At 40.9% G+C, this 13,215-nt stretch overlaps 1 protein-coding gene across 2 annotated transcripts in view; it reads right to left on the reverse strand.

Annotated features, from left to right (window-relative positions):
- EPG5 (ectopic P-granules 5 autophagy tethering factor) overlaps positions 1 to 13,215 on the reverse strand; it is a 55,093-nt gene that overhangs the window by 28,436 nt on the left and 13,442 nt on the right. Inside the window, exons 10-18 of one of the 2 annotated variants that reach the window (XM_048291586.1) lie at positions 12,783 to 12,938; positions 12,272 to 12,429; positions 9,154 to 9,308; positions 8,448 to 8,588; positions 8,066 to 8,230; positions 6,738 to 6,857; positions 3,928 to 4,187; positions 1,928 to 2,068; positions 1,384 to 1,528 (exon numbers count right to left, since the gene is read on the reverse strand). In XM_048291586.1, coding sequence (XP_048147543.1) covers positions 1,384 to 1,528; positions 1,928 to 2,068; positions 3,928 to 4,187; positions 6,738 to 6,857; positions 8,066 to 8,230; positions 8,448 to 8,588; positions 9,154 to 9,308; positions 12,272 to 12,429; positions 12,783 to 12,938 — 1,441 coding nt within the window. Of the gene's footprint in view, positions 1 to 1,383; positions 1,529 to 1,927; positions 2,069 to 3,927; positions 4,188 to 6,737; positions 6,861 to 8,065; positions 8,231 to 8,447; positions 8,589 to 9,153; positions 9,309 to 12,271; positions 12,430 to 12,782; positions 12,939 to 13,215 lie in introns of both variants that reach the window. The other variant, XM_048291585.1, reaches the window with a different exon arrangement.

The raw sequence follows: 13,215 nt of genomic DNA on the forward strand, positions 1-13,215 counted from the left end.
ACAAATTAAAAGGTAAAATTAGTCAACAGATTGCAGCTTTGAGTAAAGCTTAAGAATTTATTGGAGAACTATATGACTTGCTTGAGGCTGTGGGCCAATCCTTAAATTAAATAATTTACAACAACAGTCTCTGTACCCAAGTAAGGACAGCTTTGTCATCTTCAGCCTCCAATTTTCTGCAGATTCTGAAGTCTGAAGAGCAAAGGACCTTGTGCAATCAGCAAAAACAGACACAGAAGCCTTAAGCAGGACCCCTGCAGGCATAAATAGCACCTATTTCTAAAGTCCAGCCTGCTGTTTCTGCAAAAGGACTTCCCAGAGTAGGTGTGTGTTGGAACCCTGGATTCTGAGAATTTCAGCCTGTCAGTGCTGAGAGGCAGTGATCCTCAGAAGTACTCCATCCAAAACCCTGGGAAAAGTTTCCCAAATTGTGTGATAACACTGAGGTTATTGCTGTGTAATTAGAAGTCTTATCACTGGGTGAAATATGTAGAAATGTAGAAAATTAGGTTTAGGGGATATAGGTGATAATAGGTTACAATATGGAGGATTTTGGGTGTGGATTTGTCTTCTTTCTCCTTCTTCACAAATCTGAGTGCTCTGTCATTGGGTCAAAAGTTCCGCACTGCAGAACATGAAAAGTTAGTAACTGGGTTGTAAGTAAAAACATATTACTTAGCATTTCATAATTGGTTAATTTAGACTTTAAAAAACCTTGGAAATGAGAACTCACGGCCATTTTCCACCCTGCCAACCAAGAGGCACACACTGTGCAGCTGTATTACTGCTAAGATGTAATAAACAACTAAGACCAAACAAGAGTTCTTGATCTTCTGCATCTTAATTCTAACTCTGAGTAAAGGAACTCGAGATACAAAAACAGAAGAAAAATAATAGGTCTGTTTCCATTGCCCCCCTCTAATCTTGGAGAGCTTTGGGTTTTGACCTCTCTGAGCTTAAAAAAATACTACTGCTCCCTAACTCAGGAACATTTTTCCATTCCAGAGCCCACATTAATGGCCAAAAGCAAAGCTTTCAAACATTAATATATCTGCTGCATTCCTCAAATAACACAAACAAGAAAGTAGTGCTGCATATTACATTCCCTTTTTTAAACAGTTTTGACCTGGTATTGGGATATGAATTTTCCAAGAAGTCTGAAAGGCAAATATTGTTGTTAGTGTCACATGCACGGCCAGATTTAGGCAAGTTTCAGCAGGAGAATTTCAGGAAACCAAGCCCAACTACTAATATTTGATACCAGGTACTCTGTGACTGAACTGCCAGGTTTAGTATCCTTTCTAACCTTTAACACTAGCTCAGTCAAATAAGCCTGCTTTTAAACACTCTCCCCTCCTTTTCTTTTTTAAAAAATCTTTTTACCTGTATCATACTACTGAGCAGCTTAACGTTTTCTCCATACTTCACTCCTGTCAAGTGCTGTGTCACTTTATGGGTAACCTGCTGGGTCACTCCTTGAGGGACTCCACTATCCAGATGAAGGAACAGTTCAACGTAAGATAAAAACCTAGGGATGTCAACAAACGAAATTAAAATATCTCCTACTGAATAATAAATAGAAAACCTGCTTCCAGAGAATTTTAAACCAGCTCAATAGCACCAGTGAGATACATATAGAAAGGCTTTGATTCACAACCACAGTGCAGATTTAATTGCTCCAGTTTAGCAATACAGTGGGCACAGTATGAACATTTCACAGCAGACTGTAATTCAAGGCAGCTCATCAGGACTAAACACAGTTCTTGATCTACATCAGCACCCAAATCTTACTCAGAATTTGTCTGGGAGACTGTCAGGTGGTCTAAACCAAAACATTATGATTAACTTCCGCTGCAACTATTAATAAATTAAGTAAATAAATATATAAAATTTTTAAATGAACATATTATGAACATATCATGCTTACTGTTCATTCTTCAGGAGGTAATACTGGCAAGAATAAAACATGGGTAAAATTTTATCCAGCACATGGACTACTGTTCTCAGATGTCTATTCTGGACAAGTACACCCAAAAGAGGGATCCCTTCAGCACAGAACTTCTCAATGCTGTCAGAAAACAAACAAAAATAAAATTAAGAAAAAAACATTGACTATCAGCAGAAAGGAGGACAAGGTTTTGATTTCATTTTTATGAACTGAGATGTAAATACATTCATAACTTTATACTTTATTTTGAAAACCTAAGTAGCTAAATCCAGAGGTTTTTTCTTCAGCTGCAGGAGTCACTCAATCGCTGAGTGATTTTCTTAGTATTTCCTTCTCAAATATCTGCTAAGTATCTCCTTCCTTCACAAATTCTCTTCCAGGCATCAGTGTCCTGTCTTCCAAAACTCACTGGAGATGCAAGTCTTCATCAAGTTTCTATCACTTTAAAGCTCACTGTTCTTGCCTAACCTGGACAACTTGCCTCTCTCTCCAGGGAAAGGGAGAGCCAAAGGCCAAACACAGAAGGTGCACTGGAACAGACTAAAGAGATTCTTTGGTTTTTTATTCCATGCTCAAAGTTATAGAAAAATTTCCACTCTCAACCCAAAATACCTTCATATCAGTCTCAAACTACTCCAGTGCTTGGAAGTATCTATGACACAATCTTACCCTCAAGCCATGGCTTTCTTGGGTAAGGAGAAGAAAGCCCAGATAATTTTTCATTTAAAGAGTAACATAATATTATATGTAGAAAACAAGTTAGTGAAAATTTTGAATAGTATAACGCATAACTACAGAGATCACAGAGTCAAGGAAAAAAGTTCTGGTGAGAATTGATCAAATTTTGTGTGGCTCTGTACCTTAATCAACAAGTACATTTGAATACATCCAAAAGCCTTACTTACAAATTTGCTAAAAGCACTGGAAAAGACTGTGTTGGACACAGTCATGGCTAAGAGGTTCACTGCTCTTACAATGCTCTTTATTTACCATTCCCAGAGTGAGTGGGTTTTTTCTCCTCCCTATTTTCTGAATGCTGTGCTGCCCTAATAAAAGAAATGACCTCCAGAACAACCCTTTCAGTAAGTGTGGTTCAAAGCTACTCCTGTCCAGAGAAATTACGTTAACCCCTAGTTTCAGTCCTATTTCTTATGACCCTAAAGTGCAGAAGGCAAAAAAAACTGTTAGTAAAATAAATAGCACGTTGTTTGAAATAATTCAGGAAGAATTTCTTCACAGAAAGGACTATTAAGCAGTGGAACAGCTGTCAAGGGAGGCAGTGGATTCCCCATCCCTGAAGGTGTCTAAGGAATGACTGGACATGGCACTCAGTGCTCTGGACTGGGTGACAAAGTGGGGATTGGTCACAGGTTGGACTCAATGACCTTGGAGGTCTTTTCCAACCTAAGTGATTCTGGGATTCTGTGCAACTACAGTCACAGAAGCACAGAGCATGGGGGTTGCAAGAGACCTTGAGATTATCCAGTCCAAACCCCTCCAAGGCAGGGTCACCCAGAGCAAGAGACAAAGGAACGAGTTCAGGTGGGTTTGGAATGTCTACAGAGAGAGAGAATCCATGACCTCCATGGGCAGCTGTTTCAGCTCTCTGCCATCCTCAATGCAAAGAAGTTCTTCCCCATGCTGAGCTGAAACTTCTTGTGTTTTAGTTGTGGCCATTGCTCCTCATGCAGTTGCTGGACACCACTGAAAAGAGTCCAGCACCATTCTCTGGACACCCCTTTGAGATGGCTATCTCCATTAAAGAGATCCCCCTCTCATTCTTCTCTTCTCCAGACTAACCAGGCCCAGCTCCTCCTCATCAGAGATGCTGTCCCTGACAAGCTGCTCGATCCCTTGCATCACAAGTCCTTCACTCTTTAAACATGCACAGAGTTGTTAACAACCCTCAGCTAAGCATTAGAGAGGCTGCTCAGTCCCTGGGGCCATCCACCCAAGGCAAACACCCAGAAAGCCCTCACCTGTGCCCCAGGGTGGTCATTGCCAGTGCCAGGTAGCAGCCGATGGGGATGTTTGCCTTCACAGCCTTGAGCAGGGGGTGCAGCGTGACCGAGTCGGCCGTGTCCAGCGCAGTGTCGTACACGGGGACAGCCAGCCCACTCTGCTGCACCCCACGGTCATTCCTGTGCAGCTTCAGCCTCAAAATCAAACTCCATGCCCACTGATTGAAGGAAGTCTCTGGTGTTTCCCCGTAGCGAACGATGCTGGCCAGGTAGGAGACCTGGAACAAAGCAGCAGGAGCAGGAATGAGAGGAAGCACAGCTGTGACACAGCACGTGTGGCACTGGTCTGGGACTTGGCCCATGGAAAGGGAACTAGATGACCTTTGGGGTCCCTTCCAACCCAAATCTTTTAGGATTAGACTAACAGCAATCATTTTCTAGACATACCATGTAGTTTATCTAAACACTCTTCCTGTGGCCTCGATTTCTACCTCCCTCTCCTACCCCCCATCTCTTCAGATAAAGGCTATCGACTTACACTGTCTGCTTAAATTTTTCCAAGCTAGATGTTGACCTTGAATTAAATTTTAATTTTAATACAGGAAAAAAAATTAAAAGCCAGACACAACCTTCCATAATGCTTAAAACATTTAAGACTGCTAGTGAAAGGAAACATAAAAAACCTATGCAAAAACACTATCTGTCAACAAAAAGCCTAAAACCTGGCAGCCTGTCCCTAGAAAAAAGCCTGCATGTGGACAGGCAGAGATATATGTATACGTGTCCACTGTCACAAAGACCCTGTCTAGGTCAGAAGGAATGATAAATCTCTGGGAAAAAAAATACTGTACATGCTCTGACAGAGCAGTGTAAATTGCAGAGCTGGAGGGCAATGCAGATATTTCATCCTCTCTGAGTAGCGGTACAAGAACCTAAGCACTATTTTCTCTCAAATTCTAGTTATAGGCTCATGCAAGTAAGGACTGATTCACCAGCACAAGTGGCAACTAGGGCTGACACAGGCTTAAAAAAGAGGACTCATCTGGCTGGCACAGGGAAACAAATCACGGTTAAGTAGTGCAGAGAAGCAAGTCAGAACAGAGCAGACAACAAAGAACATTCAGAGTGTGGGAAGAAAAGGCTGGGGGAAAAAGCCACAGAGAAGGAGAAAACACCGCACAAGAAATACTGAGAAGACAAAGCCCAGCACAGTGCTAAAACCTCTGAGTAAATAAATAGAGGCATCTTGGACTGAATATCTGAAACAGGGATTTTTTAATCTTGACTTTTCTATCCTTCCATTTGCCTTCTGTAACTTGGAGCTATCACTTCGCGAGTCCAGGGTGCTGTAAAACCAATTTAATAAATGTTTGTGGTGTGCTCAGGTCACACAGTGCTGCCCACTGCTGAGAAACTCCTAAAGGGATTAACACTTGAATCTTCAAATAAGGTTAAGAGCTGGACTGAGTTTTCTTATGCTCACCAGCAAAGGAGAAACAGCTTTTCATTAATCAAGTACTGTCCACCTCTGTATGAGTAAAGGAGGAGCAGTGTGTGACTATACACAAACCTGCAAGTGGGTCAAAATTAAAATGTCTATTTCAAGAGAGACAGAGAGAGACTGTTTATAAGAGCATGGAGTGGCAGGACAAGGGGGAATGGTTTCAAACTGACAGAGTAGATTAGAGCAGATATTGGGAAGGAATTCCTCCCTGTGAGGGTGGGGAGGCCCTGGCACAGGGTGCCCAGAGAAGCTGTGGCTGTCCCATCCCTGGTAGTGTCCAAGGCCAGGTTGGACGGGGCTTGGAGCAGCCTGGGATAGTGGAAGGTGTCCCTGCCCATGGCAGGGGGTGGAACTGGATGAGCTTTAAGGTCCCTTCTACCCAAACCATTCTGTGATTCTCATACAGATGTGCAACAGAAGCCTAACAGTATTTTCAAATAGCTCTGTGGGTGCAAACAACAATGAGTGTTGGTATGTTATGAAATTCTATTTGCACAGAGAACAGCTTTAAAAAGAAGAAGAAAAAAAAGAGAAAACAAGGTCTTGCCCTGCAGCTTTTCCCATTTATAGCCATCCATCCGAAACATAGATTTAGAAGAAACATAAAGATTTTAGTTATAGGCTAGCTGTGTTGGTATTAGTTGGAATAGGAAAGAACTTGGGCCCAGTGAGAGTTAATTAAAATAGTTAGGAGAGCTGGACCTGAAATGGGTTTTAAGATGTTAGTAACTGATTGCCAAATAACTGATGATCTGTCATTTGTATGTTTGCTTAGCTGTGCTTAGAACGAGGAATAGAAACATCGATAAGTTGGTGTAGGGAACAAGGACAATTACCAATTTCCTCCCTTTGTGGGAACTCGTCCAAAAGTCACGCAAGAAGAAACTTAGAGGTCACTGAAGTAATTAGGATTGTTAAAACTCAGAAAGGCAAAAAGGTCAAAGTGAGGAAGAGGAGTTACTTCATCTTCCTTAGGACCACTGACCCAATTCAAGACCATCGACTCAATTCAGAACACACACTACGCATGCCTAATGACATGTAAGCTCATTTCCCTATGAAGTGGAGAATGGGAGGTGTTAACACTATGAATATGCATTTGTATTTTGGATATTCATAATATTTGGGAATAAAAGGTATCACGTTTGCTTGTATCGGGGCCTGTGTCTTAGGGAGCTATCCCACGCAAAAATAAAACATACACTTTCTAACTCTAAACTGTTAGAGAGTTTTTGTCTGTCTCAGTTGGATATCGATATTAGATCGATATTCATATTTTGGTAAATCACATAAGCTATTCCTCGTAATTCAGAAGAAGGGATACCTGTTTTATGCTTTCAGAAAGCAGCCCAGCATATGGTTTCTGGGAGAGATATTTCTGATATGCTTCCAGGACCATCAATGCAACTTCAGAATGGACAGCCGGATCCAGGTGAAGAGTATTCTGCTAAAAACAGCAATAGAACACATAGCTTTGAGTCATTTACAAGGTCTCTACAACTGTACATTCAGCTGCACTACAGAGAAATAAATCCTAATCTCTTCCTGGATCTTCAAATTAATTATTGCATTATCTAGGCAAAAATCTTGCCCAGTGAAAAAAATTCAGCTCAATGATAAGAGTACCAGGCTCACACAGGGCAATACAAAGCCCAACAACTAGATTATTTTTTTTAAAAGGCATCATAATATTCACTTTCCATGTGCATTTTATGAACATATAATAATTAATCAAAAAATCCACAGATGCCATTTTAAATTACATAATACAGACACGTGAACTCTTCCTTTTAAAAACAAAACCAAATCACATCACCATCTTTTTTGTAGGAAAACATAGCAATTCCTCCATCAATTGCCATTAAAGAGCCATTTTTCCCCACATCAAAGGGAACAGACATGGCATTGCTATTCCACAGCGAAGAACTGTGTTAATTTTCCCTAACATTCATTTTTCTTTACACGTTCACAAGAAACAGGGAGAAAAAATAAATATTCATGTAAAACCATCATCATGGCAAAGAGAAGAGTTCAGGATGATCAAATGCACAGAATGCAATGCTAAAACTGTATCACTGAACACAGGCAATAGGATTATTCCCCCAACCTATTTCTGTTTTTCTCTGAAACAGCATTCACCCTCAACTGAATCCTGAACTCATGGACCTCCTGGAGCAACCCAGTATTATGGAATAAGTTCCAATAATTTAAATTATGCTCAGGGTTTTGAAATGTCTCATTTCAATCATTACTTTTCTTGCACTGTAAAAAACATACCTAGATACCAGCACACAAACTACAGTCACACCACTCTCCTACACATTTTTTGGAGGATTCCTCTGTTTCTGAAGCCAAAAGCATTTTATTCATGTGACTCATAAAAATTGTCTGGTCAGCTGTTTCCTCTTGTTTAGAGAGAAAAAATTCCTGCTTAAATATCTCTTTTAAACTCAGGTGCAGCACAAGCAAATCCTCAGGCAGAGTGCTGTAAAATTATTATGAAATTCACATTTTGCACCATTAGGTGTACAGCCATAATATAAAAGCATATCATTAATTAACTGTTTTCTAATTCTGCTCTGCTCCCAGGTCGAGTTAAACTTTTGCTCTGAAAAACTGAGGAGGTTCAAGGCTCCTGTTTTCAATACATACATGCTCACCAAATCCCCAGTTCAGCCCTTCCAAAATAATGCAGGCCAGTTTATTCTCCACTGTTGTAAGGCTGCAATTTAACAACCAGTCACGGATCAGGGCTATCTCAGATGAAGAAGGCTTCCACAGGTACAGTGGCAGTTCTTTAAACAGATATAAAGAAACCTTTGAGGAGAGAGAGCAAAAAGTGCAAATCAGGACTCAGCACACAACAATAATCAGCACTGTGCCCTGCTATCTGAAAGGGTGGTATGACCAAAACACCCCACAGACAGACCTTTTAACACATCCACTCATACCAAGCCATGTCTTATCACACAGCCTGGTATGGCCTGTAGGTTTAATTAGGTGTCCGATTTAAATGATGGACATCAGCACTTACCATCCCCACCTTCTCAAGGGTCTCTCTAATCCGATCCAGCAGTATAGAAATAATCTGTGTGTGGATGCTGGCAATGGCTCCCAAGAGTTCTCGACCAACCTTGGAAAATGTCTCTCTTGTGGAAAGACTAACGTAGGATACCTGAGAAGATGGGAAGATGAGTAGGGAGAAATTACTGCTTCTGGCTGACCTCCACTGACACAGAAATAAAATGCCTTTTGGAAACTACAGGACTAAATTGCTCTTGGTCATCATACAAAGTTGATAAATGCCAATATGAAAAGAGAAACTGACTGGCCTAGAAGATCAGGAAAGTTCTATGTCACCATGCCAAAAAAAAATGTCCAAAACTAAACACAGGAACAACATGGGCACTAAAAAAAAATCCTACCAAAAACAACAGAAAAAACACCAGGTAAGGAATTTCATAGCTATCAGTTAGGCCTGCATGAGAAAAATAGAACAAAAGAAATATATTTTTGTTCATTTGCTTCACTCTTGCTTTGCCTACAGAAAAGCTGTTCTTTTTGCCAGAAAAAAACAAGTACTTCAGGCAATTTTAATTCAGTACTTTTTTAAAGTAGCATTTTCTTAATTCCATAGTAGAATGAACTACAGAAGCCATGAAAGTTTCACACCTTCCACTGTTACAAATAAAAAGAGAATTTTCCTTCTTTTCCTGAATGGACCCAGTAACATTACTAACCTCATATATCTCCAAAACAATGATTTTGATAAAATCCTCATCAACATCAGCCCGTTTGGTTTGTGCCATCTGAGCAAATGTGGTGAGCAGACAGATTTCTTCTGAGCAGTTCATTGATTGGAGATACTTTTCAAACTGTTCAAGGTGCTCCGGATCTAGAAAGAAAGTCAAGTGAAAGAAACATTATAAAAGTGCAATAGGACACACATCAGCAGCATCTATAAAGTTATTCACTCAAATCCTAGAAAAGTGATCTGTGGAGATCATTCCATGCCAGCTACAAATAAAAATTCTGCAAGGACCTAGCCCCAGGTCTTGATTATGCCCAAGAGCTACAAGGAAAGGCAAGTTTTAGTTTCCCAAATACAATACAAGAAAAAATACTGGATGCATTTGTTTGGAATCTATCTCTGAAAACAGAGAACTGAACCTGCACAGGGGGAAGGCTAAGAGATGCTTTCACTCAAATTCAAGGCAGGTTTCCTTTTTAAAGCCAAAAGAGATACTGCCAAAAGCAAAAAAATATTCCATTCCTCGGGGTATGGGACAACAGGAAGGTAAGGATACAAAAGAACCTGTAAAGGGCTTCAAAATGTTTTTTGGTTTTTATTTCTTCCAAATAAGTTTAAACAGAGACTGTGCAGCAAAACAAACACTGAAAGCAGGATTTGAGCTGTAAAAAGTTTTGGAGAGTGATCTGCCTTCTCTGAACCACAACATGCCAGAAAACACTGCTTACAGTGATTTTATCGTGGCAGTTGAATATACAGAAAAAGCACCCATTGTGGCACTCAGCTACCTAACCTGAACAGGCATGTGCTCACCGTGCTTGTGATCAAACACTTGCACTTAGGTTACATTCTATTTTAAGGGCTTTCAAGAATTTTGCAACTGTACTCCAACCTGAGAAGGTCAGGCTTGTATAGGCAAAACAGTTCATGGAACAGCATGTTAGAGGATTGTGCAACTTAGGAAAACAGTTTCTTCCAAACAGTAAGACAACCTACCCTCCTGCTAGATACAGCAGACAAACAGGGGGTGCCTCATCCATTCCCCTCCCTTTCCTAATGCTACTTTTTTATTCTTATGGCAGAAGTTACAGACAACTGTGTTTCCTCTTGTACTTCAAGGTTTTTTCAAGGTGATGCAGAAGGACATCAAAAATGACCACACCATCACTGTATCTAATAGCATAGCAGAGTGACCCACAGTGAGGAGAAGGGGTCACCTGTGGACTCCACACCAAGCCATAGCCTGGGACTGAAGGATAGGGACAAGAAATAAGGAAAGCAGAGAGACTCCGCCTAAACCCTGTCGTCTCACCGTGGAGAAACAACATCTTCACCATTTACTTGCTACTTGGCCCTATTCCCTTCCAGAGACACACTAAAAATCAGTGGCTCCTCAAATCTTGGTACTGGCAGCAAGGGAACTGTGACCAGAAGCAGAATCATAGAATCCTTGGATTAAAAATTATCTTAAATATTAACTAGTTCCAAATCCCTGCCACAGCAGGGATGCCACTCACTAGAACCGCAACTATGTTCCCACCCCTATGGATTTGATGCCAAAAGCTTCCATCTATTACCAAGGCTTCATTCCACCTGCAGATTCACCATCCTTTTCTCAAGCTTAATTTGGGAAGGAAAATCATTAAAAAAGGTCCTCTCCCAACAGAAAATTAATGTCATGGTCTTCCAGGGTATGAATTACAGTAAATTAAGCATTAATTCATTAAGTGTCGGTTAAAAGAAGATATTCCAGAAGATTAGAGGGATTTCACTGAAAGAACTGCTGATATTCCCTGTCTAGACACTGGTGAAAAACAGTATTATGCTGACATAACCCACTGAGGAGAATGAAGAGGATAAAGAAATTCTGCATCAGCATACCAGGGATTTTGAAACATAAAAGTTAGCTAGAAGCAAAACAACGCCTGAAAAAAAAATTATATATTTAAAAAAAAAAAAATCTGTGTTTGTTACTGCAACACGTGATAGATACAGTAAAAAATTTCTAGCAAAACCAAAAATAAACACGTTCTACAGAAACAGTGTAACAGTTACTGTTTTGGCTGGCAAGTGCTTATCAGATCAGCACTTCATCAAGTGTAAACAACTATAGTCTTGGTATCTCTCTCCCACTCTGTGCAAATTGCCTTAAATATTAGCTGAGCTTGCACAGTCAAGACATTCAGTAACGTCTCAGGACCACCATTGTCTCCTGCTTCTCCATCAAAAGACTTGGCAGATGGAGTAACAGCTACCTCAGATACCAGACAGCTGAGAAATCAAACTGACAGAAACAAGATTTTCTCTCCCTGAAGACCACAAAGGAGCCATGAAGTAGGGAGTTACTGCTTGTTTACCTGTCCCCCTGTCAATCAAGTTCTGAAATATTACCCATGAATGCAGCAGCAAAGGGAAACTAGCATTCCAGCTGGCCTCTAAATAGCTCTGCTACAGCTGAAGACACCACAGTCACTGTGAAGATCAACATGGGACACAAGTCCAGAGGAAATAAAAATAAAAGGTGCCACTTAGGACAAGAAACGTATCAAAAGAAGGCTTGAGATAAGGGAAACATCATTGTGGATGATAATGTGAGTTACTGAAACCAAAACTAGCAAGTTTAGTGGAAAAAAAGAGGACTCTAAAAATACTTTATAGAACTATCAACAATTCAACAGTCAACCAGTCACAAAAAAAAAAAAAAAAAAAAAACAAACAAACAAACCCAACCAAAAAACTGCCACACCAACCCTAAGTGATACAGAACTCTGCACTTTAGGATTTAAACCTCACTCTCCAAATACTATTGAAGGTCAAGATGGGAGGTGATATGAGAATACATGAGGTACCTCCTACATGTCACTCTTGCAGCTCTGAGGCAGCCAGAGAGAAAACCAGGACAGTAAATCTATCAATTGCTGTTACAATGACGACTTGGACAAACAGCTACAGGAAAACCATGAACTGCCCAAGACATTTCTAAGGCCACTGGACCAGTCATGCTCTCAAGGGTGTATTTAACAATGCAACCTGCAAAGAGTTAAACCCATAGCTGACGCAGCAGCAGCTGAATGGATTAGAATTGGTTCTGTGTGGGGGCATTTTACCTTTGAGTCTTTGCCTGTAGTCAGCAGGCTGCAGAGTAGAGCAGAGCTGCTCCAGGTGCTCGTTGTCGGCACAGTGCATGACAAAGAAGAGCCTCCAAAGCATGCTGCTGGACAAGGTTCCGTAAGGCATCTCGGACATGAACAGCCAGACTCCCAACCTGTTGGATTTGAAGAGGCAGATAGGAACAGGTTCCCCCTGATAAATCCCAACATTTGAAAAGGAGACATCTCCTGCCCACACCTCTGCTGTGCAACAGAATGAGGAATGTGAGGATGGGTATCAGCACCTCAGATTCTGAGCCAACCTCATTCTGAACTGACCAAGACTTCAGAGCTTCTGTCAGATGCTACAATCCATGGCATAATTCCTCCTCATCTTGATGCTACCAATGCACTGAAAAATCCTACTTATTTCAGTCTTGTTTAAACCTTTAAGTATTTAAAGCTACTCCAAAGCCCAGTTTCAAGTATTCAACTCCTCCAAGATGAAGCCAGTAATGGGACAACCCACCTTTTTGCCTTCAGAACATGTAGAACAGCTCTAAAAAACAGCTCATCAAACTCCAGTTGCAATTTTTCCACGGAGTAGGGGTGTTCTAGTGATCCGTATTGTTTATTGCCACTAACATACTGGGCCCAGTGGTCACTGACATGACACAGTGTCATCCTACAGAGCAGAACAAACAAGCCAAAGGATCATTAAGTATGTCACCACCCCATGAAAACACAGACAAGGACAACCAGATCAGGGTCTAGCCACAAGAGACATGCCCAACATTCTGCCCTCTGGGTTCCAGAGGTTTCTATATAAATTGCATCAGTCAGATTTCTGTGTTCTCCTTCCCTGGTTTTGCAAGAAAACAAGGCTTAACATTCTGTTACAGCAAATTAGTTTGCGTGTGACCTTTGGAGCCTTGAGGTAACTATACAGGATGAAAGCTCAT

This window comes from Corvus hawaiiensis, chromosome Z, assembly GCF_020740725.1.
Source record: "Corvus hawaiiensis isolate bCorHaw1 chromosome Z, bCorHaw1.pri.cur, whole genome shotgun sequence".
Taxonomy (NCBI): Eukaryota; Metazoa; Chordata; class Aves; order Passeriformes; family Corvidae; genus Corvus; species Corvus hawaiiensis.